The sequence below is a fragment of the Protopterus annectens genome, chromosome 8.part0 (assembly GCF_019279795.1).
Source record: "Protopterus annectens isolate FY-2018-M chromosome 8.part0, PAN1.0, whole genome shotgun sequence".
NCBI classification, from domain to species: domain Eukaryota; kingdom Metazoa; phylum Chordata; order Ceratodontiformes; family Protopteridae; genus Protopterus; species Protopterus annectens.
In genome coordinates, this window is record NC_056741.1 from 1,435,609,060 (window position 1) to 1,435,635,696 (window position 26,637).

The 26,637-nt window shown below is 42.2% G+C and overlaps 1 protein-coding gene across 1 annotated transcript in view; it reads left to right on the plus strand.

Moving 5' to 3' along the window:
- Nucleotides 1-26,637, plus strand: part of SORL1 (sortilin related receptor 1) — a 5,131,225-nt gene that overhangs the window by 4,424,367 nt on the left and 680,221 nt on the right. The window contains exon 39 of the mRNA XM_044081038.1: nt 23,571-23,653. Coding sequence (XP_043936973.1) covers nt 23,571-23,653 — 83 coding nt within the window. The remainder of the gene's footprint in view (nt 1-23,570; nt 23,654-26,637) is intronic.

Below are 26,637 nucleotides of genomic sequence, written 5' to 3' on the forward strand. Positions count from 1 at the left end.
CTTCTCAGCATTTTCTGATGGCATTGCACATCCCAGGGAAATCCAACATCATAGCAGACAGGCTAAGCAGAGCAATTCTCATGCCTCACTAGTGGTCCTTGAATCAGGAATTTGCGAATCGAATTTTTCGCAAATGGGGCCAGCCTTGGTGTGACCTTTTTGCCACTCCCTTCAATGCCAAATGCAGCAACTACTTTGCCCCCCATTTCCCCTCCAGGAGAGTCACCGAGGGATGCACTCATCCACGATTGGCCCCCGGGACTTCTTTATGCTTTCCCCCCGTTCCCTTTGATTCCAAAAGTTATTCAGAAAGCCAAGTTGTTGAGTCGCAGGTTAATTCTCATTGCTCCATACTGGCCTCATCAGATCTGGTTCCCTTTCCTTTTGCCCCACCTTCAGGAGGACCCATGGATCCTGGACCCAGTGCCGGATCTTCTGACGCATCAGTCAGGAACTGTCCATCCTGCCCTTCAGAGCCTCAAGCTGACAGCCTGGTTTCGCCACTTCCAGTCGTAGCCAGGCTGCCAGAATTATCCCAGTCAGTACACCATATTTTGGTATCTTCTCACAAAAAGACAACTAGGAAACTTTATGAGAGCAAATGGAAGAGGGTATCTTGTTGGGCGGACAAGAAACACATAGATCTCTTTACAGCCTCTATACCTGAAATTTTGGAATTCCTGACAGAAATTTTTATTCAAGGAGCGCAGCTGCCACTATTCGAGTTCAACTAGCTGCTATAACCAGTTATCATGTGGGCGGACTCAGATCCAATGTAATGTCTCACAAGTTATGTAAGGCCTTCCTCAGTGGCACCTTTCTGTTAAGACCTCCTGTAAGAGAACTTACTCCACCATGGGATCTAAATTTAGTATTATTGGCATTGATTCTTCCCCTTTCAAACCAGCATCCTCTTGTTCTTTAAAATTTTTATCCTGGAAAACTCTCTTTCTGACTGCACTTACCTCAGCTAAGAGGGTTTCAGAGTTGGAGGCCTTATCCATCTGTCCTCCCTATTTGATCTTCCACAATGATAGAGTTTCCCTCAGAACAAATCCATCCTTCTTACCAAAAGTCTGTTCTGAAACAAATTTAAACCAATCTACAGAATTGCCTGTGTTCCTAATTATAGCAACAAGGCAGAATATAAGCTTCACCAATTGGATCTACATAGACAACTGCGCTTTTATTTACTCAGGACAAAAGAGTTCAGAAAGTCAGATCAATTGTTTGTGTCCTGTTCTGAAACAAAAAAAGGCTGGGCAGTCTCAAAAGTTACTTTGTCCAAATGGCTTACTGAGACTATCAAATATGCTTATCACTCTCATGATAAAGAACCACCAGAGAAAATGAAAGGACATTCAACTAGAACAGTGTCTGCTTCCATTGCCTTTCAATCCAGACTTCCATTGGTTTCACTTTGTGATGCTGCTACATGGGTTAATCCTCACACCTTCATCTCTCATTACAAAGTAGATGTGGCCTCCCGGAACAGGGCATCCTTTGGTTCCACTGTCCTGAAGAGTTTATTCCCTTGAGCCACCCAAGAAAAAGGTGCTGGGGACTTTGTTTCAACCAGCAAGAATGAAGGCGAGATAGGACAACATAACGTATAAAGAAGTTATGTACTCACCATAACATTCCATGTTTGTTGTCCAGTATCTCGCCTTCATTCTTGCATCCCATCCAGCCACCCCCCCCCCCTCCTGGATGAATTTTACAAATTGGCAAATATGGTCTGATTCCCATCTTGCCTTCCTTTTTACCTTTATGACCAATATATTTCATATATTTTCTCTTTCTGGATATTAGACATATCATAGGGAGCTGTCTATCTCAAACGAGATCTGGGGAAAAGCCGCTAAGCACCATGGGATAGGTTATATGGCTGAGTCGGAGCCGTGTTCGGCTCCGAACCCAACCAGCAAGAATGAAGGTGAGATACTGGACAACAAACATGGAACGTTATGGTGAGTACATGACTTCTTTTTTTCTGTAAAAAAAGTGTGTCAGTTAAGACTACTCATTTTCATGTCCAAGTTGGTAGCAGCAGCATCTCTCAACTAATCTGATCAACTGGTAGTATTTTATTTTAGTAATTGCATGAATGATGGAGAACATTGCTAGCATGTACAGGTTGTACACAGTCAGGAAGGCTATTTCTTTTAAGAAAGTGAAAGACCTACCCCATCAAGAAGATCCTGTCTTAATGGATGGCTCATTGTATGGCCTTTTATTAGGAGCAGCATTTCAAGCCCTCACTAGGCACAGTAAGGGCATGATATTCAGCAAACACACTGCCTTACTGACCTATGGGTAGTAGTGCTCTGCTACCCTTCCTGTCCTTTCCGCTACCTGTTTTTGGGTGTGATAGACCAATCACATGGCAGTGTAGGGACTGCCTTTCAGACCCGTAAGTTTTCTAGTCCCATAGTAAGAGAAGGATCTCGTGGAAGACTGCTCCTTTCTCTTGATTTCTTCAGCTGCTGAACTCAGATAAACTGTTAGGAGTTTTATTTCCTTCCTCTTGCCTTTTCCAACCAGTGTTTGAATAATACAGTCTGTTGATTTGCTTGTTTTTTTTTTTCTGAAAGGAAAATTGTATGTGCTTGTGGTTTTACTTAACCTGCAGTATAAGATTTATATTGTTTATTTTAAGCTCAATTTGAAAGTTTTGACAGGAAAACTTAGTTTTTGCTGTTCTGTCTTTTGGGTTATGATTATTTGAAGTGATTGGGTAGATTAAAAGTATTCAAAATGATTTATTTCCATTTAAATTGCAAATTTGCATCCATTTTTAACATTTCTGACAGGAATTTTTCATAAATGTATATTTTATTCCTTGTCTAATGATGTTTTATGTGGTTTCTAATCATTTTGGTCTGAAACAAATCGTTTACTAAAATTAGGGGACTTTTGTTGTTTTGAACTGTTACTGTATCTCTCACTGCAGTATTCAGAATAGTATTCCTACAGAAATAGACTTCAGATTGCAATTTAGAGGGTATATAGTGGGGTTTGCCTATATTTTACTGGGCTGACCAGTCAGCTAGTATTTGATATTGAGCTGGCTATTGTTTTGTCCCCTGACTTGATGCATTCAGATATGGTGTCTGCCACCCCCTACCATCTACACCTTGTGCACCAAAAAAAAATAGATATAAATCAAGAAAGATACCTCAGTGTATGACTTTTGATTCCACAACAGCCTTGTGCAAGCTATCAGACCACTCACCTTCCATTACCACCAGGTCTGCTGATGTGATGGTTGTACCACAGCTGTGTGTGACGCAGAGGTCAGACACATCCTGTGGGGTAGTATCATTGAGTGGTTCAGAAAGAGAGAAACAAACTCTTTAGGTTCAGGGGAAACTCGGAAGTGTAGAGTCTGTTGCCAGTGTTGATACATCTCTCCCCAGGGATTTTATAATGCATGCAAAAAAGAAACAGAAGACCCACTATGTTTTCAGGGCAGCATTCTCTGAATGTGTTTCCACCTGAGCTGGTGGCTATGGCTAGATACATTATTCAGGATGTTGGATTACAGAGTACACACCTGGGTTATGAGTAATGCTGGCTCTCCTACTCTCATTGAACTACCCAAGGATCCTGATTTTGAAGGGGATACGAACTCTAAGGATTTGAAGTGTCAAAAGTCTAATCAGTCAGTTTCATCTGAGAAGTAACAGGTTCAGAAATGCAAACAGATGTTTTCTTTTTCCCAAATGCTGGCTAGATTTAGATATATATTCATTTGGGAGCAATCATCGGCTGTTCCTGAGATGAGCAGAATTTATGATCTTTTGGAGGGTGATACCCCATGTGTGGCAAAATTCCCTTTGTTGATCTCAGTGTTTGATGATGCTTTTAAGAAAGCTTGCAATTCTCCTCTTATGAATTGATGCACGTCTAAAAAATTGTTGAAGAAATTCAGGATGTCCTTGGCCATGCCTGGCCTCAAAGCCCCCTTCTCTTTTGATCTTGCTGTTGTGTCTCCATGATCTCTTCCAGTAATAATACTGTCTTCATCAAACTCTGTCTCTTCAGATAAACTAGACAAGTGACTGGAATCTCAGGGAAGGAAGCTGGTCACAGTCCAGAACAGTAGCTTTTAAAGTACTACCAATATTTTATGTGGAAGTTTGTGGTGAGGTGTATGTATAGTTCAAACGAGTTCACTACGTTGACGGACTTTTTTCTTAGCAGGTAACAAAGATATTGATGTTCATCGTGTTTCACTGTTGCAGTCCTTACAAAATGGGTTATCCAGCTCCCACTAGCCCTCAGTCAGCCAAAATACCAAAGTGCTTGGTATATGACTTCGTCTGCCGTCGTTTTAAGCCTGACATCAGGTACAAAGGAAGGCAGTCGATGCCATTTCCTCAGTCTTTCTTGCCGCGGAGCCCGAAGCAGAAGCTTTTTGCATGAGTGCCGGTCGGCCGAGTACCTTCTTTTTGTATTCCCACTGCTTAGTTGAAGACATCCTCAGATAAGTACCCCATTGGGGACCCTTTTTTCATGCTTTAACAAATGTCAGAGAAAGTTAATAACTGTTTTGCCTGTGTAAAACAGATTCCGCACCATGATTTTCACTCCTGTTGTATCACTTGTTTGGGCCTTGAGCATGATGTCCCTAATTGTGTTATTTGTGCTTCTTTCAACCCGCGTACCATTCGCCATAGAGCTAGGATCTTGTGAAGCATTTCGGTGTTTGGCCTAACTTCGTTGGTAAGGTGTCTTCTGGTCTCCCGACTTCAGATGTGTCTAAGAAGCGCAAGGATAAGGACCCGCGACAAGCTTAGGGTCAACTTGGCCGACAACGTCCCTGTTAAGTTGGTTGTCGGCCCTGCGGTAGTCAGTGAGGTGCTTTCATTGCCCCTGCAGTACGCGGATGTTCAGCAACAGGTGTGTGCGGAGGACTTTTCTGAGTCCTGCATTCCGCAGGCTTCCACTTAGTCTTCGGACCCTCCGCCAGTCACCGCCCCTGATGGATCCGGAGCCGCTAAGCAGGTGCCGGCTTCTGAGCCCTCTTTTCTCCACCCGGAGACCAAATCCAGACTGATCACCTTGGCTCAGACTTCTGCAGTGGCTAGGCCTCCGGAGTCCCTCTGGCTTTCTAGCAGGCCTTCCAGCCAAAAATCTACTCCAAAGCAGGTGCCTGCCTCCCCTCAAATGCCTTGGTCTCAGATGATTAAGATGGCTAGTGATCTCTTGACCCTTATCAGGAGCTCTCAGCCACCTCCTTCTAAGAGGGCTAGGGTATTGTCCACAGATGTTTTGTCTGCCTCAGACTCTGAGCTTTCCAGCACTTCTGCTGATGAAGAGGGAAACGCTCAACTTTTTTCTGGTTTTGAGGATTCTGATGCAGAAGATTCCATCCCTTCTGCCTCCCCTCCAGAAGGTTTCTCTTTTGGAGATACTCTGAATACTCTTCGGGAGCATTTCAAATGTGAAAGTCAGGACTACCCTCAGTCAAAGAAACGGATTAGGGAATTTTTGGATTTGCCACCGCATAAGCCTTTGGCTATCCCTCCAGTTTTGGAAGTTGATGTTTTCATGGAAAATTCTTTGACTCCTAATTCTGTTCCTCCTGCTCCCAGAAAGCATGACAAGTATTATAGAGTTCCTGATTCTCATCAGTTCCTTTACAAGAATCCTACTGTGGATCCAGAGATTATTTCTCAGGGCCCTAAAGGTGTTAAAGCCACAGTTGCTAAAAATCCTGTTCCTTTTGACAGGGAATCTAGGACCTTGGATAGGTGGGGTAAAAAGGTTTATACTTCTTCATCCCTGGCTATTAGGTCTGTTAAGTGTCTTTTTCATATGCTTAAGTATTAGCAGCATACTTTGGAGGCCATTAAGGCTAAAATTGCTGGTGTTCCTTCCCTGATAGAGAGTAAGGACATGCATGATTTATTGAATTCTGCCACTCTTGTCACTAACATTCTCTACATTGTGGTTTTGACACTTTGGAAGCTTCTTGCAGGGCAGCTGCCACTGGTTCTGTTGTTAGAAGACATGCTTGGCTCAGGAAACAGCCTCTTTCTGAACCAGTCATATCTAAATTACTGGATGTACCTTTGCACAAGGACAATCTTTTTGGTAGTAAAGCAGAAGAGGTGTTGAAAAAGTTGGAGGATAAGGCCAAAACTATGCAAATTGTTAAGGATTTTCTGCAAGTTCAGCCTTCTCGTTTTAGTAGGCATTACCCTTCTAAGAATTGGGCTTTTCCTGACTCTAGTGAACAGGGTCGCACGAGGCCTGGGGTTACAGGTCTTCTAGTGGACAGACTTCCACTCCTCAAAAGGCTAAGCAATGGCAGTCTTCCTCTTCAAAATCGGGGAGTTTTAAGCAAACTTCCCAAAGCAAGCATTCCCAATGACTCCGGCCTTCCTCTGCCTGCCTCTGTGGGTCCAGGGTTTCCTTTGGGGGGGAAGGTTAGACATTTTTGCAGATGTCTGGTACACCATCACAAACGACAAATGGGTGCTCAAAAATAGTATCCCAAGGGTACAAGTTCTCCTTTTGCACCTTCCCGGTTCACCGAGGATACCCAGATATCCCCCTCCTCTTCAAAGGGCAGAAGCAGAAAAACAAGTTTCTTCTTTACTAAACCTGGGAGCAATAGAGCCAGTTCCTACACTACAGATAGACCAGAGTTTCTACTCAAGACTTTTCCTGGTTCCCAAAATAGGGGGCACCTGGCACCCTATTCTGGATTTGGCCATACTACTAAACACTTTTCTGGTGATTCCCAAGTTCAAAATGCTCACTTTTCAGCAGTTGCTGCCAATGCTGGCCAAGGATTCCTGTCTGGTGACTTTGGATCTCAAAGACGCTTATCTGCAGATCCCAATAAGGAAAGCTGCAGGCAGTTTCTTTGCTTCAGGGTGGGGAACAGGCACTTCCGGTTCTCTGCACTGCCCTTTGGTTTATCTACTGCTCCCAGAGTTTTTACAAAATGCCTGGCTCCAGTCATTGCTTTTTGCAGACAAAGAAACATTGAAATTTACCCTTACTTGGATGATTGCCGTATTCAGGCAAACTCTCCAGAGCAACTTGTAAAGGATTTAGACTTTGTAAAAGACCTTCTCACCTCTTTGGGCTACACTATCAATGAAAAGAATTCAAAATTGGTACCCACCGGGGAGTTTGTATTCCTGGGAGCAAGTCTGAACACAGCCGCCCAGATGGTATCCCTCCCTCAAGAGAAACAAATGGATCTTTCGAATTACTTCAAGAATTTGGCAAGCATGACCCAGCTCTCTGCAAGCCCTGGGATTCATGGCTTCATGTATTCTGATGATTCCATATGCAAGACTGCATATGAGGAAAATTCAATAGTACCTCAAAAACCTTTGGTGTCAACACACTCAGGATTTAGACTTGATTCTTCCTCTGATTCCCGCCTGCAGCCGGAGTTCCTTTGGTGGGCAATGGCCTGTGCACAGAACAAAGGCCTGCCTTTCTGTCCACCTCCTGCCAGCCAGACTCTCACCACAGATGCCTCTGACTACGCTTGGGTAGTGCATCTATAGAGCAGATGCATTCAGGGGACTTGGAACTATCAACAGGTTCATTTGCACATAAATCTGAAGGAATTGATGGCAGTCTGGTACTCTTCTAGTCAGGACAGACAACACCACAATCATGTGGTACATCAACAAGCAGGGAGGGACTCAGTCTTACCCCCGTGCACAGCGTGATACTTTGGTCCATGGCAGCTTCCATGGGCATTCATCTGATAGCTCAATTTCTTCCAGAAAGGCTCAACACTGTGGCAGACCGGTTGAGCAGGCAAGTCCTGGACCCTCACGAGTGGCAACTAAACAAGACCATCTTCTATCGAATCATTCAGCATTGGGGCACTCCCCAGGTGGATCTCTTCTCATCTCCAACCAACCACCTTCTTCCATCCTTTTGCACCAGGGATCATCACAGCAAAGCTTGGAAAGTGGTTGCTCTGTCCTTCCCCTGGACACAGCTTTCGATCTATTCATTCACTCCTGCCTGTCCTTCCCAGAGTGCTGTTAAAGATAAGGGACGAAAAACCAAGGGCCATCCTCATAGCTCCAGACTGGCCCAGACAACATCCGCTACTTTGCAGTCTCTCCCAGTCTCAGCCTTGGCATCTTTCCCTGATAGCAGATCTCTTGGTCCAGGAAGGGAGAAAAATTCTGCATTCTCATCTTCAGACTCTGCATTTGGCAGCCTGGCTCATAATTTAAACCTTTCCCAACAGGTGGTTGAGGTCCTTCGTGAAGCCTGGAGGCCTAGCACTAGGAAATCCTACTCAGATAAGTGGAAAAGATTCTCCTTTTGGATGCAGACTAGAGGGGAAGACCCTTCTTAACCTACTGTTCCTCTTATTCGTGACTATTTGGCAGGCTTACTTAATGGTGGATTTTTCTTTTCTTCTATCAAGATTCATGCTTCAGCTATTTCTGCTCATTGTTCCTTTGAGCAACCCATTTTCTCTCATCCCTTGATGAAGCAGTTCCTCAGGGGAGCTAGTAATTTAAAGCTTCCCAGAGGGGCACCTACTCCTGCTTGGGATCTTAATTTTGTACTTGAGAAACTTACTTTGCCTTCTTTTGAACCAGCTGCCTCAGCAGATTTGAAGTTAGTTTCTCTCCTGGAAAACTGCCTTTCTCTTGGATATTACTTCAGCTAGAAGAGTTTCTGAGCTGCAGGCCTTAATCGCAGTGGAGCATTTTATCATCTTCCATGTGGATCGGGTTTCTCTTGGAGCTAATCCCTCTTTTATGCCTAAAGTGGTTTCTAGCCTGACTCTTAACCAGTCTATCCACCTGCCTACCTTCTTTCCTAATCCTCAGAATAAAGGTGAAAGGTTACTGCATTCCCTGGATGTGCATAGACAGCTTAGATTTTACCTGGAAAGGACTAAACCTTGTTGAAAGTCAGATCAGTTGTTGGTCAGTTTTGCTCCTGGAGCTCAGGGCAAAGCTATTTCAAAGCAGACCCTTTCTAAGTGGATTGCTCATTGTATTCACTTTTGTTACTTGCAGCATGGCAAGGTTCTTCCACAGAGTATTAGGACCTATTCTACTAGAGCAGCTTCTACTTCAGCAGCTTTTTTAAGCGGTGTATCTACTAGGGACATCCTGGAAGCAGCTACCTGGACTTCTGTCCACACTTTCACTAAACATTAATATTTACCCTTGTTTTTGAAGTCCAGGGCTGGTTTTGCCACTGCAGTGTTGCAGGGCATCCTTACCAACCCTTAAACAGTGGGTGTTCCTCCTCCCTTTTGTTTTTTTTTCCTGGGTTTTGGGAATCACCCCATTTTGTAAGGACTGCAAAAGTGAAACACAGTGAACATAGTACAGTTGTGTATACTTACCATAAATGTACATGTTCGAGTGTATTCACTGTTGCAGTCCTGCTTCTCCCCCCTTCCATCCCCCTTTTTTCCTAGGGCACAGACTGGATTTTTATTTTCCTGGTCTAACCATTTTTGGGGGGCTCCTGACAGTTAAGGCAAGAAAAACTGAGGAAATGGCGTCTGCTGCCCTTCTTTGTACCTGACCTCAGGCTTAAACCGAAGGCAGCCAGCATCATATACCAAGGACTTTGGTATTCTGGCTGACTGAGGGCTACCGGTAGCTGGATAACCCATTTTGTAAGAACTTCAACAGTGAGTACACTCAAACATCTGCATTTATGGTAAGTGTATACAACTGTACTTTTCCAGTGTTTCTCAAATGTCTAATCATGCTTTAGAGATGGCCCGTATTGTTTCCAGAAGTACAATGACATTGGTAGTGATAAGGAGGTATGCTTGGCTGTACAGCCCAAACATTTCTGAAGAGTTAAAAAAAATGAGATTATGAATGCTTCACTTGATTCTGATTGTGTGTTTGGTACAGCAGCTGATCAGATCCTTAAACAGTGGGATGACAGCAGTAAACTAATTTAAGGGGTGTTGACAATGTTCCATATTCCCACGTTTCCCTACAAATAAGCAGGATAATTGTCAGCAGCCCAACACACACAAGTCTTATTCCAGTAATAAACAAGGTACCTAAAGGAAATGGCAAGATAAGAACTCCTCCAAACTCAACAAAAGGGATTCCTTTCAGAGATAAAGATACCCCCTTTTAACGTATAATTTTGCCGAGCTGTGGCACTTCTCTTTCTCTAGTCCCCCATGTCAAAAGTTAGCTCTCGACAAGGTGGCCTGGCTGTCAGTGGTTTCTGAGAAATGGTTGCTTAACATCGCTGGCAGAGGTTACAGGTGGCATCAGAAGGAATGACTGCCTCCATTCAAGGGGGCTCCCCCTCACCCATCAGACCAGACTTTGTTATTCCCTCCTGTACTCTGGCAAATGCTGGGTTCATGGGTCATAGAACTGGTCCCTCCCACAGAAAGAATAAAAGGTGTTATGGAGACCATTGTTGGACCTATATTTTTGAATATTTTTGTCAAGGTCCCCAAATTCAAGATGCTTGCGCTGCAGACAGTGCTTCCCCTTTTGCTGGACCACTGCTTCATGGTGATCCCAGACTTGAATGATGCATATCATCATATCCCCTTTCTCATCGCTTCAGGAGATATCCGAGATTTGTTGTGTCTGGCTAGCACTATCAGTTTTCTGCATTACCCTTTGTGCTATCCACAGCACCTTTAGTGTTTATCAAATGCCTTGCCCTGGCAGTGGCGTACTGTTGGACTCTTGACATTCGCACCTTTCCTTACTTGGATGACTTACTGAGCTGTGCATATTCTGTATCCAGGTGTTTTTAATCTGTAGAGAAGGTCTAGACCTTACTCCAAGTAGGGTTCAAGTTGAATCCTCAGAAGTTGTGCCTGACAATCCTCATGAAGACTTGCCTTCTTGAAGTGCTTAATTGACACCAACAAAAGAATGGCCTTTCTTTTTGAAGGCGAGATCCTGTCTTAAAAGGCAGTCTTTCAGGTGTTCTCCAGGACGAATGTCTCCTCAGCAAGAGTATTCCTAAAAATTCTAGGACTGAGTTTGATGAAGACAGTCTCATGATACCACTAGCCCATCTCTACATGAAGAAAATTCAGTGGTATGTCCAAAATTGTTGGACCTAACACTTGCAATCCCCAGAATCCCAGTTGCTTGTGCTACCCTTCATTAGATGAGAGTTACATAGGAGGAGAGCACAGCTGAGTGTCAATCCAAGACTTCCCTTCTTTCCATCTCTTCCAGCACAGACTGTCCAGACAGGTTTATCTGTCGTTACTTGGAAAGCAGTTTCAGTGGGAGTGCAAGTGCAGGCCATTTGAGAGCCCCAAAACTCATACAAACACGTCAGTATCAAGTAATTGTTTGTGGTGGTACACATCTTGAAAATTCTTCACCACTTATGGAGACTCATTTTGTAGTTACTGACAACACCTCAGAGATGTGGTAGCTCAGCAGTCAAAAAGTTGCAAGGTCATACCCTCTGCCGTTTGTCAGGGAGAGCTTGGGTGCTGGCTTGACAGCTTTCCTTGACTCTTCAGGTATACACCCAGTCAGCACAAAGTATTGTGGTAGACGGACCTTGGTCAGACCCACACTAGTTCAAGGCAGTGATGTTCCAGGATCCAGTACAAATTTGAGAAACGCATCAAATAGAACTACTCACTTCCTTTCAAAACAGACAACTGGAGGAATTCTGTTTCAGACATTTTTCCAGCCATGCTTGGAGTGCAGATCCATTCTCATTCCATTGGACAAGAATGATCATGTATGCATTTCCACCCTTTCCACTTATTCTGAAAGAAATGCCTGATATCATTATGGCGATCATCTGTTGGCACAGGCAGTCTTAGTTCTTCCTTCTAATGGTATTGGCCAAGGACAATTACCACAGGCTTCCTCACACTCTGGATTTGCGCACACAGTCTCAGAGGTACAGCACCCCAGTTTAGAACAACTACAGTTGGCGGCCTGGATGATTCAATCTTGGCTCAGTTTCAATACTTGTTTCATGAGGATGTGCAGCAGGTATTAAAGGAGGCCAGAAAATTTGCTACTAGAAAGTGTTATGTTCTAAGTGATGCCTAAATGAGAACAAGATGGTTCCTTGAGATTAACATCTCTGTCGTCTGTTTTTGTGTGAGCTACTTCAGGATGACTTATCGTATGCATCCATTAAGGGTCATTTAGCGGCCATATTTGCTTGTCTGCCAGTGGATACCCTCTTCTCTTTTGGTAAAACAGTTCACAGAAGAAGTATTTTCATATCCCTCACAAACATATTCCTCCTTTGTGGGATCTTAGCTATATTCTGGGGAAATTGACCTTACCACCTTTCAAACTGGCAACTCAAGCTGATCTGAAGTTCTTAATGTGGAAAAGTGTTTCAAGTATTGCTGTCTGCAGGTGGGACAACCTTACCTGATTTTCCACAGGGATAGGGTTGTGTTACACGTAACTGCTCCTTCATACCAACGTTGGTCTCAAAATTCACTCCCATTCAGTCTGTTAATCTCCCTGTGATGTCCTCCAATTCTCATGTTGCAGTATTCTAAACATGAGGGATCCTCAGCCTGAGGACAACCTGAACGTCTGGCCTGTATACAAATGCTTAGCCTGGCTACTGCATGGTGAGTGAGACATCACACACGGGTGCCATAAACCATGGGCCGTAAATGTGGCATCCACACACACAGATCTCAGAACTTCTCTGCTGCCAGTTGAATGTCAGCTTGCTCATTCTGCTGCATGCCAAAGAAGTCTAAAAGATAAGTACCCCATTGGGGAACCTTTACTTTTTTCAATAGTTCGGGTTGCTGTCATTTGCTTAACTGTTAGCTGATTCCATCCATGTCATCTAGAAAGGGAAAATGTAAGTGTGGACGTCAAGTCCTGCACAAAGACAGCTATGACCTCTGCCTCTTTTACCTATGGCCTTCCCACAACTACAAATCCTGCTCTATTTGCCAGTCATTTGTTCCAAAGACTACGCAGCTGTCTAGCGGCACTTAATCTTTTTGTTGAGAACCAATGTCTAAAAAGACTAGCCTTGGGTATGGAAGCAACACCTGGTGTGTCGGCTGAACCGCCTAAGAAAAACGGCAAAGTTTCCAGGCCTGAGAAGGCACCTGCGCCTCTGGATTTGGATGTCCCACCAGCAGCTGATGTAGGGGCTGAGATGCATTTGATGGTTTTGGCAACTACAGCGGGTTCAGTTTCGGACACTGCTCTAGTATCTCCAACTGGCATGTCCAAGGAGGTTATTCCAACGTCAGTTTCCGATGTCGGGGGGAACTAGGTTCGCCCAGGCGCCCATTGCCAGCTTCCATTTTGGAGGAGTCTTCTCTCTTTTCCTCCCATGCCCTTGGATCCTAGGCCTACTCCTTCTCAGACTGGAACTAAGACACCCTCACTCAAAAAGAAACAAAAAACTAAACGCTTGACTGCTTCTTCCGAGGGTATCCCAGATTGGCAAATATTTTCCCAATCCCTTTTCCAGGCCTTCATGGCCCTCAGGCCTGCTACTTCACAGGCCCCGCCTGCTCTGCCAGCCCTGAATCCCAGGCCTGCATCCTTAGGCCCTTCACCTCAAACACCAGAAGAGGAATCTTCCTTTTCATCTTCTGATGAGTCCCTCTCTTACACTTCTCAACTAGCCTTTCCCTTAGGATATTGCTCATTAGAAGAGGACTCTCTAGAAGGTGACTCACCACCAGAAGACAATACATTTGGGGAAACTATTACTAAAATGAGGAAGTATTTCAAGTGGGATTCCACCCAAATGACAGAGATTCAAAAAAGACCAACTTAATGCTGATCCTGATCCTTCTAACAAGGCACAGGTGGTCTCTACCCTTCCTTTAGCTGCAGAGCTTTCAATGCACTCCATAAAATGCAGCTATGATGCTGCAGAAGCATCATCTAGGTCAGCTGCCTCTGCTTCTGTTCTTTAGAGGTACTCCTGACTTAGGCTACAACGTCTGCCATGACAGAACAAAACTCTTCAAGAAGACTGAAATGTTTTGTTAATTCCTACATGGGCAAAGAAGGGCCAACCTTTCTCCAATAAAACTGTTGCTGGTTGGTTGTCCTCTGGTATTGATTTTTATTACACCTGCTATGGCAAGGTGAATCTAGGCAAGATAAAGTAACATTCCGCCAGGTACTTTCTCTCTTCAGTGGCGTATTGGAAAGGAGTGGATTCCTCGAAGTATTCTAGAGGCAGCAGTTTGAACCTATGTTCATAACTTTATGAAGCACTATAAGCTGGATGCCTTTTTCTAAATCAAGAACAGGATTCACTAGAATCTTTCGCCAGGGGCCTCAGGACCCTCATCTTTCCTTCATCTTCCAGGCTGGGTAAGCTGTGGGAATCTACTCATATGCTAGTAAAACAGTGTGTTTATACCTGTAACAGTAGCTGTTTATGTAACATACTGCCTTACTGGCATTACCCACCCACCACTACCTTTTTGGATGTACATTGTTTGATATTGGAGTTGCAGCTGAGTTATGCTCAGTGGCTTTTATAGTTGTATGTGTCTGTGTGATGTCCCCATGGTGGGCCAGTAATCAAGGAGTCTAAGTCCTCACCACTGACACTGGAGAGGGATGTGCACTTGGAATACAAATCGATACACTCAGTATTTCCAGATGCAGACCCCTCTGCATCAAGCACAGTTTTCCTTAAGAGCACACAGGAGCGTACAAAACCTGGGGTTGGGGTGTCTCTCTCTCTGCCTCTCCCCAGGTCCCCAATAAGGGTCCCCACTGGCACTGTGAAACCAGTACTTCATGTCCCTGCCGCAAGCAGCTGACACGCACACTTTTTGAGATTAAATTTTTGTGCACACACCTGGGAAAGGCTGGCACAGATTAACTGCTTTACCAACTTTGCCCGGACTATAAGGTAGATTCACTGCCACCAGTCAGTTACTATAAGGCTGTTCATAGGTTTATAGGTTGGTACTAGGCTATCGGCCCTAGGGCCTATATAAGCCTAGGCATAACAATTCCTGGCTGTTTCTTCCCACAGTATTTACTTCCATAGACCCTGTCTAGCAGGGTGACTGACGTGATCCCAGGGGTGAATTTCCTATCTCCCATCCAATCATCAAGGCTCTTTTTGAAGAGGGCCAAAGAGGAGCTCTACTTGACATGTATGGGCAGTCTATTCCAGAGTCTAGGGAGTCTCTGGGTCAGGAACCTATTCCTCTAGCATGTTTTGTTCATTGTGATGACAAGGTTTTGATCCCTGGAGTGTGTCTGTCTGAGGGATTGGGATGTCTTTAAGTGTACCATGTCCAACAGCTCTGGGTTTGACATGGCCTTGTATGTTAAGCAGAGATCGCCTCTGAGTAGACGATATGCGACAGAGTATAGCTGGAGTTTTTTTAGACGGTCAGCTAAGGGCATCTGCTTTAGGCCTGTGATTCTTTTAGTGAGGTATTTCTGCGGCTTTTCCAGTTGCTGTAGATGTCTTGAGAGGTACATACCAAACTGTGGTATTGTATTTTATAATGGGTCTAATGAGGGATGAGTAAAGTGGCATTGTATTTTATAATGAGTCTAATGAGTGATGAGTAAAGTGGGACATTGACCTCCTTTTTTCTGGATGAAAAGCCCTTAGTGATGAGGTGTGCCACATAGAAGGATTTCCTGACTGTTGTGGCGATGTGGTTATTGAAGGTGAGACCACTGTCCACCTGTGTCACACTTTTGGTGTTTAGTGTACTGCCACGTATGTGGTAATTCACGGGTACATGTTTTTTCCTAAAGGGGATAAGTAACCCCAAAGGGGGTATCCAGTTATGCTGAGTGAAGTTAATATTATTACAAATGGTAATGCTGATCAAACAGCAAGGCTTTGAGGAGTGACCAGAGTTATCAACAAATAAATATGTGCAAGTATTCTCAATTTTCTGAAAGGGCCAGCCACAATGAAAAGTTTAAATATATTTAATAATAAATAAAAAAGGACAAATAAATACTAAATATATATTTACAGTAAACTATAAAGTTCAAATCACAGGAAATATTGAAAATAACATTGATGAAGAGGCGCATACAAGTAAAGAAAAACAATATCTAAACTAAGCATCACTATATTTCTGACTGAATCTAGGAGAATTGCTATTCCCTAATAACTTAATTGATAGAGCAAGGCACAATGAAATATGTGAGCAGTCTTTTAAATCAGGTTCCCCAAAACAGAATACTCAATACTCTGAGATTACTGCCTGTAAAATATAATGTCCAAGATACCTTGCAGAATGATCTCATCTGGTCACCTGACTCTAGGTTCTCTCAGTATTTCCCTTTGAAGCTGTGACAGGAATTTAGCATAGATGGCTACAATACACATCTAAACGTTTGACATTGCCTGCTTGGGGCTTCCCCTATTTTTACTGATCTAATGAACAAAGACTTCTTCCAGACCCACCATCTCTGGTTCTGTTCAACACTATGGCATGCCATTTTAGTGGTTTAACAGCTCATTTCCATTTCCATATTTTTTTTTTCTTAAAAGTAAGCTAGCTGGTTTACCTCTGCTGTCCCAGTATCCTTTTAAAACATATACATGTAATTATTTTCATTCCAGCAGGGTGCACTGTTGATGCATTTTAACACAAGCAAACCTCACAAATATATTTTCAGCACAAGCATCTGTACAAATTAGTTTGATATACAAGTGACATATATTTGTTTACAAAATTCCAGCTAGCTGTGGTGGCACAAGTCATACATCTACTTCCCTTCTTCTCCTGGCATGGCTTTCAGTACCTCCTATCGTCACAGTCTGAACATCTGCTGATACAGATAAGTAGGACTTGAGTAACTGTACTTTTCAGTAACACAGTAGCTACAGCAGTAGCAGTGTATTTCAGAAATGTATATGTATAAAATATTTTAGAAGCTGTCACATGGATTGCAGTGCATACCTTCACAGAAATATTATAAGCTGGATACAGAGTCCAAGGGTAGGGCATATTTTCACATGGCTATGCTTCAGGAGATCCTGTAACTGTTTCTCTTACTTGAGTTTGATCACACTACTTGAAGATCTGTCCAAATGTTTTGATTTACTATTGCATTGAATATCCCTGAAGACTGTGGTTCAGCTGTGTGAAAATACTTACTGTAACAGTAGATGTCCTTCTCTTCGGTATGCTGCAGTATTCAAAATATGAGGGAGTCTGCCTCCAGCTGACTCATACGTCCAGCCAGTATATAAAAGTCTAATGCTACTGTATGGTAGAGGCGACGCTGCTGATCAGCCAGCGTACGTCGGCCATAAAAAGATGTCTGGTATAAAGTGGATGTCAGCACATACCAACTTGCAGAACTTTTATGCTACTTCTCCGATCACTGCTCCAGTCATCGCTCACCAGATAAGTTAAAAATTGGATCAGATAAGCACCCCATTGTGTTTTTTTTCTTTAAATCTTTGGTTACTGTTTTGTGTGTGATTACATGTCAGCTAGGTAGGACAAGTGTCAGTGTGGAAGGCAGATTCCACATAAAGATTTCCCACAAGCTGTTTTGCCTATGCCCAGACCATGACCATACTGCCTGTTCTGTTTGTAAGGCCTTCATACCTAAAACCCTCCGAAGCCGGTTAGCTTCCTCATAGTGATCATCATAGTGTTCACTGCTGCAGTAGCCTTAGCTATATCGGTTATATCCTGCCAAGGATATAACAGCTGGCCAGCTTCAAAAGCTTCATGGTACCTTCCATGTGCTCAAACCATTAGGCAGCTTGAGATAAGCTGCCTAAAACCACAGGTTTTAGCGCAAAGCCGTTTAGAGCTTTCCTAATGCCAAAGAGAGCTCTCTTCTGTGGGCTGTCTTGGATCAGTGGTTGGCTTATGCTGTTTCTTCGTGGGCCAGATAAGTTCCCTTTGGGAAAGAACCTTCCACATTTAAAATATATTGCTTAAATGTGCTTTCCTGGTTAGGAAAGTATTTCTTTTATGAAGTAGTTTGTGTTTTAATGACTACGGTGAGACTTAACTGTACTTTTAAATGGCAACACACTTTTTCCCTGTCAGGTTAAAAGTAGTTGAAAAACATTTTTTCTGTGGGAAAATTGTGTTTATTTTAGTTTTTGGGGCTGACAAAGTAGTGTTTTCGGTGGAAAATTGACGCAACAAATTTATACTTTTTCTGGCTTATGCTGCTTGTTTTCTTTGGGAAAGAGGCACCATTTTTGGCTTGACCTTAGAACAAACTACCCCTGCCACAGTAAGCCCTTCTTCCTGCCCCAAAAAAGAAAAAAATTATGCAACCAGTTTTTGCCTCCACAGCAGGCTAGTAGTTTGTCTTAGCCACAGGTGGATGATTCTGCTGTTGCCAAATGGGTTCCTCAGACTACTCATCTTTTAGCCTAGATTCCTGTGTTGTAGCACCTACAGCCACTATGGCAAGAGGTAAAGCACATCATCTGCAGCTGTTGGGATCCCCTCAGTGGGCAAGGTAGAGCCACTCTTGTCAGCCGTGGGAAGAAGGAACAGGGAAAACATCCTTGTTTGGTGTGAATGTTGTGCCTATCCCAGGGGAAGCTGCTGTTGCCATTAACAAGTCTGACCCTATTTTGCCTCTGAAAAAAGAAACTGATAACTAGACATGTATCTGCTCCTCCTTAAATTTCTCTGGAAAGAGTAGTTGAGTGGGTCGGGCTCAGGGTCTAATTTCAGGCTGTTCATCCTTATAATGTGGTATCTGGTAAAAGAAAAAGAATGCCTATTTTACTGAAGATATTCAAGAGTCTGAATTGGACAGGAAGATGAAGGGACATATGCAGGGTTTTCAGATTCAGAGGAGAGCACAGTATCAGTCTCTCCCTGAGGGAGTTTATCTTTCTCTGAGTTTATTTTGAGAATGTGCGCTGTTTTCATTGTGAGAACACAGAGGTGTCTCAGTCCCTCAGAAAATACTATGAGCTGTTACAAATGGATTTTCCAGAACCTTTAACCTTCAGTGCTGCCTGCATAGGAGGATATATGTGTCACTGTCTGCAATTTTTCTGAAAGCATGCTTCCCCTAAAAAGCCATATAGTGTATGCAGTTCCTCATTTTTAAGTTTTTATGCACACTTCCCAATCCTGATCCAGGAGTTTTAGCTTTACTTTATTTCAGAACTACACTTTTTGACAAGGATGGACAAATAATTGATAATTATGGGAAAAAAGTGTATGCTTCTGCAACTTTGATTTTTAGAATTTTGAATTGTCAAGCTCATGTTAAAGTTTAATCTAGGTAATTGTGAAAATTTGAGGAATGTTTATCTGCAGCTTCTTCTTGTGAGGAATAATCTGCTTTAAATGGTGTAATTTCTTCCAATTTACATGTCACAACTCTTAATTGTTTGCAGTGTGTGTGTATATGACTCTGATAGTTCTTCCAAGGCTATGGCCACCGATACTGTTTGGAAGAAGTTTGCCTGGGTATGTTCTTGGAAACTCCCAGGGGTTGTGAAAATTAAATTTTAAATTTTCCTTTGGATACAGATTAAGTTTTTGGTCTGTCTGCTGCACAGATTATCAAAAACTGTGATGAGAGAGGTAAGCTAATAACAGGGAATCTCTAAGAATTTTCAGCCTTCTTTTTATGAATTTTATAAGAGATATAACCTCTTATCCATTTTTGGCACAAAGCAGTATAAACAGATTCAACAAAATGTTGGTAAGCATATGTTTAAGAAGAATTAGCAAGAGGGTTCCAAAAATAATACAGGAGCCCCCCCCAAACCGAGGACAGTCCAACAAGTCAGAATTGACTGTTTAAAGGACCCTCCCTCCAGCAGTCCCTTTTCCCATCCAGAAACTCTGAATCTCCACTTCTGTGTTTGGCAACAGGTAGTTTTAGACAAATGGATTTTGAAGATAATTCATCAAAGTTATATGTGGCAGTGAGTGGAAATTCCTCCTTTCCAGGAGGAATTCCTCTTCCACTAATCCAGACTCCTCTGTCCTCTTTCTCTTTCAATATATGCTGTCTCAGGGAGTAATAGAGCCAGTTTCCTCTTCCCAGTTTGGGAAAGGTTTTTATTCAAGGATTTTTTTTTTTGTGCCAAAGAAAGAAAGAAAATGCTTGCAGACCAGTTCTGGATCTTTCTTTCTAAACCAATCTGTGATGGTGCCCAATTTCAAAATGCTGTCACTTCACAACCTGTTATCCCTTTTTCCTCATTTATGTTTCCTGGTAACACTAGATTTAACAGATGTTTATTATCAAACTCCTGTTCATCCAGACTTCAGACATTTCTTATGGTTTTCTATGTCGGGATCACAGTATCGGTTCTCTGCCGTACCCTTTGGACTATCCACAGCACCAGGAGAGTGTTCACAAAGTATCTAGCTCCAGTTACAGTTCATTGCAGGTTGCAGGGTATCCACATTTTTCCATATTTAAACAACTTGCTTACCTTTGTAGAGTCTTTTTCAAAGTGTTAAGAATCTTAAACTTGGATGAGGGATCTCTTACAAAAGCTGGGATTCCATGAGTATATTTAAACTCCTTTGTTGTTTCCATCTGCTAGATACTTCAATTCAAAGAGCTTTTCTTCCACAGGAGAAAAATAGATCTATGTCTAGACCTATTTCCAGGGTTTTCCACTCAGACTTAGGTCAATTTGAGGGAATACCTCAATATTATGGTTCTCATGACATCTGTAATTGTTATGATACCCCTTGGCAAGACTCCACATGAGAAAGATACAATTGTATCTGAGGTTTGTCAGAAGAGAAATCACTTGTTGGAGACAGCTAAGATACAGAAATTCAGATCTACTCTTCTTTCTCCCTGCTTCAAAGCAGTCAGTCACTACAGATGCATTGGACTTTGGCTCTGTATCACATCATTGAATCTCACTTCAGCGAATGGCTCTTTGACGAACAACTAACCATCGAAGCCACTAATCAGCAAATTAACTTTTCAGCGAAAAATTTCGTAGGGCAAACCAATGGTAGTCCACCCTAGCGATCGTAAACAAAACCATAAAACATAACACCAATGCAGTTGGGAGGCTGTGTCCTCAACCTATCAGTGTGTGTGGCTGTGCCCCCAACTAAATGTGCCAACTCCAAGATCGCACTACAGTGGGGGAAAAGGCAAATGCCAGATGGTGGCCAATCATCGGTTTGCCCTAGGAAACTTTTTGATGAAAAGTTTGTTAGCTGATTAGTAGCTTCAACGATTAGTTTTTCGACGAAGAGCCATTCGCTGAAGTGTGATTCAATAATGTAATATATATACCCTCAGACGTTGATTGGGGAGCACTTTCAAGAGGTGTATAAGTGCAAGGTATGTGGGACACCAAGGACAAATGAAAGCACATAAATATAAAAGAGATGCTTGCTGTGATCAAGGCATTCAACTTTCTGAATCATCTTTGGTGCCGTGAACCTCTTCAAGTTGTTACAGACAATTCCACAATCATGTTGTACATCAACAAGCAAGGGGAGCCAGGTCAAAGACTCAATCCACCCCATAAACTTAATCTTGCACAGAAACTGAAAAAAGAACAACTAATTGTTTGAAGTAAGTAGAACCAACATCTAAATTTTGCAGTAAAGTACACAAAGGACTTGTCCTGGTGATGTACACAGTTGAAGCTTCCACTTCTGCTAAGGGAAAAAAAAAGTTGTGCAGTGCTGGCATCACTACTTTTAGAAAGTCCTAGTTTTAGACAAGTCCATTCATTAAGTTAATTATGATTTTTTTTCTCTTTTTTTATTTTTTTAAATTTACTAATCTTTTACCAGCCATAGTTAAACAGTATCAGCAGTTTTTCATCTGACACTCATCATAATCATTAATTACATTTAACTGATTAATCAAATGAGATGCAACAGTTTTAAAATTTCCAAAGTCTACGTGGCATTTAGTTGAAATCCTGGGTTGATTCAGAAATAGGTTACTTGATATCAGTGCTGTACTTCAGTAAACACATATACATGAATAAATACCAGCATATAAAATTATTTTAGAAGCATGCATCTCACATAGCATTTAGTGCCTGATTTTGTGGTTTCATCTATGAAATTTACTTCTTGAGTTCCTACCTAGGTTGGTCAAAATCTAAACATGCCAAGCCCCTAAACAAGAAGAGAGCATTTTTTTTCTGGCTAGTTGATTCTGTGGTGTTTGCCTGATTGACATCCTCTGGGCATGTTTCTGTATGTAAGCATGTATCCATTGCATGGCAGAATTATTAAATGTTCTCTAAAAGAGAAAAAATGCAAACAAATAAAGCAGCAGCAAAAAATCTACTGCTTAAGCATGGTATTCTGTGGTACCACCCTATCCTCCTGACCCTTGCTCCCAAAATATGAAGGAATTGAGCAGAAGAACAAGCAAGCATAATAATGGACATTTGCAATGGGGTTCTTGGAGAGAGGGAAGAGTAGGTGACCCATCAAAGAAAAGAAACATCTATTGCAGTTTTTGCATAACATTTACTTGAAAGTAAGTTTAACTGAACAAACTGTAGTTGCAGTTTAATTTGTAGGCATGGAGCAATGTGATTAGAGTCCGATATTCTTAAAAAGACAAAGCAGTTAAGCACCAGAGTGGAACGTGGCCCAACCCTAAATTTTACTCATCCCCCATTTAAGTTGTTACGGTCAAGTCCAGCGCTGGGCAGTATAATCTGCCTTTACTGACCAGCAAATGACATTAGCAGTTCAAAAAAAATTGTTTCTGCTTGATGTTCATGCCAGTAATGTGCCTCAAATTTCCTGTGATAAACTTTAAAAAAGTGGCTAGAGTAACAGGAAGTATACAACCCCTGACGCTCAAATGTATGTCATTATTTAGTGACTCAGTCCACTGTAGTTTATCCAAAACCCACAGAAGTTGTGAGAAACAGACCAGAAATATGAAAAAATAATCTGAACATTGTACAAAAATCTGGACTGTTGAGAGGTATGGTGGTGTGTTTAATAGTAACAGAGTGCGTTACACTGCCTTTCTGACAGTGTCTGTTAAGTCTTTTAAGGTTTTGAAAGGTGGCACAACACTTGGTGATTTTTTTCCCTGTAACTAGGAGTGCAAGGTGCAAATAAAGCTCCATGCACTAAGAATTATGAAGGTGTTACTGACCATAAGCTTCAAGTTTGTGTGTCCTTCTCTCCTGAGGTGAATTTTTGGCATCCATGTCTCAAACACACAATAAGCAGGTTATGATCAGCAGCCTGATGCCTCTGTATTGTAATCTGTTAGTGTTTTACATTTTTCATAGCAGTTGTGTTGCATTTGTGCTTAAATAGTTCAAATAAACTATTGTACACTGAAAACAAAAAATAAATTTATAGGTGTCACCTGTATCATCTACGTGTGCCTTTCTTTGAGCTTATGATGAAACTCATAAATGCATTTTCAGTGTAAATACCATACCTTTGTACTATAGGCAGTGTCTGTTCCTCTGGGTTGTCCTTCAAAATGAACCTTATTTTAGTGACTTTATCATCCACTCATCCAGATAAAATAAATGCACATTTCTTTGTGTCTAATCAGTTCATTATTCAATTGAGGTAGACTTTAAAAGCAATTGATAAGAATAAAGGCAGCTGAAATGTCTGTAAGTAATTGAATTTAACTTGTTTCCTTCAGCTATACCACCTCCTTCACTTGAGGTTCAGAACATAACTGAAGATTCTGCTACTATAATGCTTAAAACTGCCTCTGATGTCAAGGTATGTTTTTCTTTGATAACTTTCACTGACTCAAGGAGTGACTCATTTTAGCTTGCAGAGCTCTTTGTTCCATTTGAACTTCTACTTCAGGTTTGAAACTCATTTGCTGTAAGCTGACAACTGATCACCTGAAGTACTACACATAATAATTTTATTGTATGGTTTACATTTGACTGGAGCTTTATTTTAAATTGGCAAGAAAGTAAAACTGCAACATTGGTAATTTCTGAGGGTTTCTTATTCAGCAGAAACAACGCAAACATTTTTTTTCTTGTTAATGAGAGTTCTCCAATTGATAAAAAGCTCGATGTTCATTAAAACCTAACCTTGATAAGTGAAAGGCCAGTAATCCTCCATTTTGTTCAAATCTGTTTTAAAGTTTCAAATCCGTGAAACTTAGAATCAACCCAGGACTCTTGAGGTTGTAAATGAGTGGGGCAAGCAAGACCAGGGCAGAATTATTATAAATGTTGTAAGCAGCAGAAATTTTATTTGCTTGTTCTGAGAACTGAAGTTAACCAGTGAAGTCAGGAGCAATTTTATCAAATTTGTAAAAAATTCATAATCCTTATGTTCCCCAAATTCGGGATTAAAAAGGGATGTATTCTGCAACTTTGAGAGATTCGATGTGAATCACAGTGAGTGATCTAACCAAGAGTTTAGCTCCACTGCTAAACCAGATGTTGTTAAACTGAGTTGTAACACAGGTATAGAGGGTATCCTAAATGATTGATTGCTTTGGTAGCAACTGATGCAAAGCAAAATACCTTCATAATACTAATGAATTCCTGAGAAAAAGGTAGGTGACTTTTTCTCATACTAATAGTCACCCAGTACAAATTGGACTAAACTGTAAAAGTCATCAAAGTCATAGATGAAATAAAGTTCCTACACATTGAAGTGAAATGGTACGCAAGGAGGAGCCTGCAGCTAATCCGGGTGCCCTCAGAAGAGGTGGTGCTGTTTTACCCTGAAACCGAGTTAGACACAGGGGCAGTTGGAAACAGATTGCCACTCTACCCTCGGTTTTATTTCAACTAGGAGACTGAATTGCAAAGAACCAGAAGGCGCTACAACAGTTAAATAAGAACTAAAGTCTTTGTTTTTTTTAAAATGTAATGCAGCATATCTGAAAATAATTCTTAGTTTGATACAGATGGATCTGTCATTGGAGATGAGCATTTCTAAGAGGACCAATGATGTCTAGGTCTCTGAAACCTATAAAAGATAGTCAGCTGAAAACCTGTGTATACACCATACAGGCTGAGGTAAACTGAACTGTTATCTCTTTTTCCCCACAGCGATGCGTAGTAACCAGAAAAGTGGCTGAACCCTGCAACCAGTCTGCAATGCCATACCTTTTCCAACAGCTCCATTCTATACTGACTCAAAATTTGATGCCTCTGAAAGGATCAGAAGACATTTATATCCTGCCAAGGATGTAACAGCTGGCCAGCTTCGAAAGCTTTAGGGCACCTTACACCCGCCCAAACTGGCAGGCAGCTGGAGCTGATCTGATTAAAAGACAAGTTTGGGTGCTAAGCCCATCAGAGCTTTACTGCTACTAAAGAGTATGCTCTTCTGAGGCTTTCAAGGATCGACAGTTGGCTTGTGCTGTTCCTTTGCTGAGCAGATAAGTTCCCTTTGGGGGAAAAAGTTATTTTGTTTATTATTGATACTTTCCTTTTTAGAAAAGTTATTTTAAAGCTAGGAATTTGTGTTTTAACAGACTGTCATGAGATTGCACCACTTTTAAATGGGAGCACTCTTTTTTTCTGCTAGTTTAAAAGTTGGCTTAAAGGAACTGAAAATCACATTTTCTGTGGAAAAGTTGTGTTTCTTTACTTTGTGGGGCTGGGAGAGTGTTTTAAAGTACGTTTTACTGTGTCTGTGAAAAGGGGACCTTTAAAGACTTTTATTTTTTTACCAGTATTTACTGTTTGTTTTCCCCAGTAAAGAGAAACCATTTTTGGCTTGATCATGGAACAGTCTGTTGGTCGCATGGTCTGTCCTTTTTCCAGCTAGAAAAAGAAAAAGTTAAGTAAACAGCCTTTGCCATTACAGCAGGCTAGCAATTTTTCTCAGCCCCAGGTGGGTGACTGTGCTGTGGCTGTTAGTTGTGGCTGTTAGTTGTATCTCAGACCACTCATCTTTTACCCTGGATGCCTCTGTGTTTGCACCAACTACTACTGTGGACCGGAGGTAAACCATGTCCTCTGCGGCTGTTGAGGTCCCCCTCAATGGACAAGGGAGACCCACTCTGTCAGTCCTGGGAGAGAGAACAGACAGAATGTTGTCCCCTTCCTTGAGGAAGCTGCTTCTGCCATTAATAACACTGTTGGCCCCATTTTTTTCTGTCAAAAACATACAGAAAACTAAATGTGTATCTACTTCTCCTCAAATTTCCTTAGACAGGGTCTAACTTAGGATTTAATTCAGGCTATAGCGTGTGTGTGTGTGTGTGTGTGTGTGTGTGTGTGTGTGTGTGTGTGTGTGTGCTTATTACTTAGCTACAGTAATGTTGGAAAGTCAGAAACCAACTTTTTCTAAGTGCACAGAGTGTGGCCATAAACTGTCGCCAGCTGATGGCCACAGTCTATGTGTAATTTGTTTGGGGGTGCCTCATTTAGCATTGGGCTACAAAATTTGTGCGGCCTTTAACCCCCGGGCCCTGCGGGATCGCAGGACCAAACTAATTCTTGCAGGTCTTTTACCCGCAGAGTCAGCTACTTCTGCTGCAGCTTCATCTTCAGCCTTCCGGCCCTCTTCCCCTGTCCAGGACTCCCACTCCCACTTCTAAACAGGTAGAGAGTGAGAGGCCAAGAAAGACAAACATAGGGAGAAAGAGAAAAAGAGAGAGACAGAGACAGGCAGAGGGGTCACAAGAGGCAAGCTGACTCTGATCCGTTGGCCCCTCCCACTAAGGTGTTATTGTCTCCAGAAAAAATTGCAAGGCCGTCTTCCCCTTGGCTACGTTCACCACG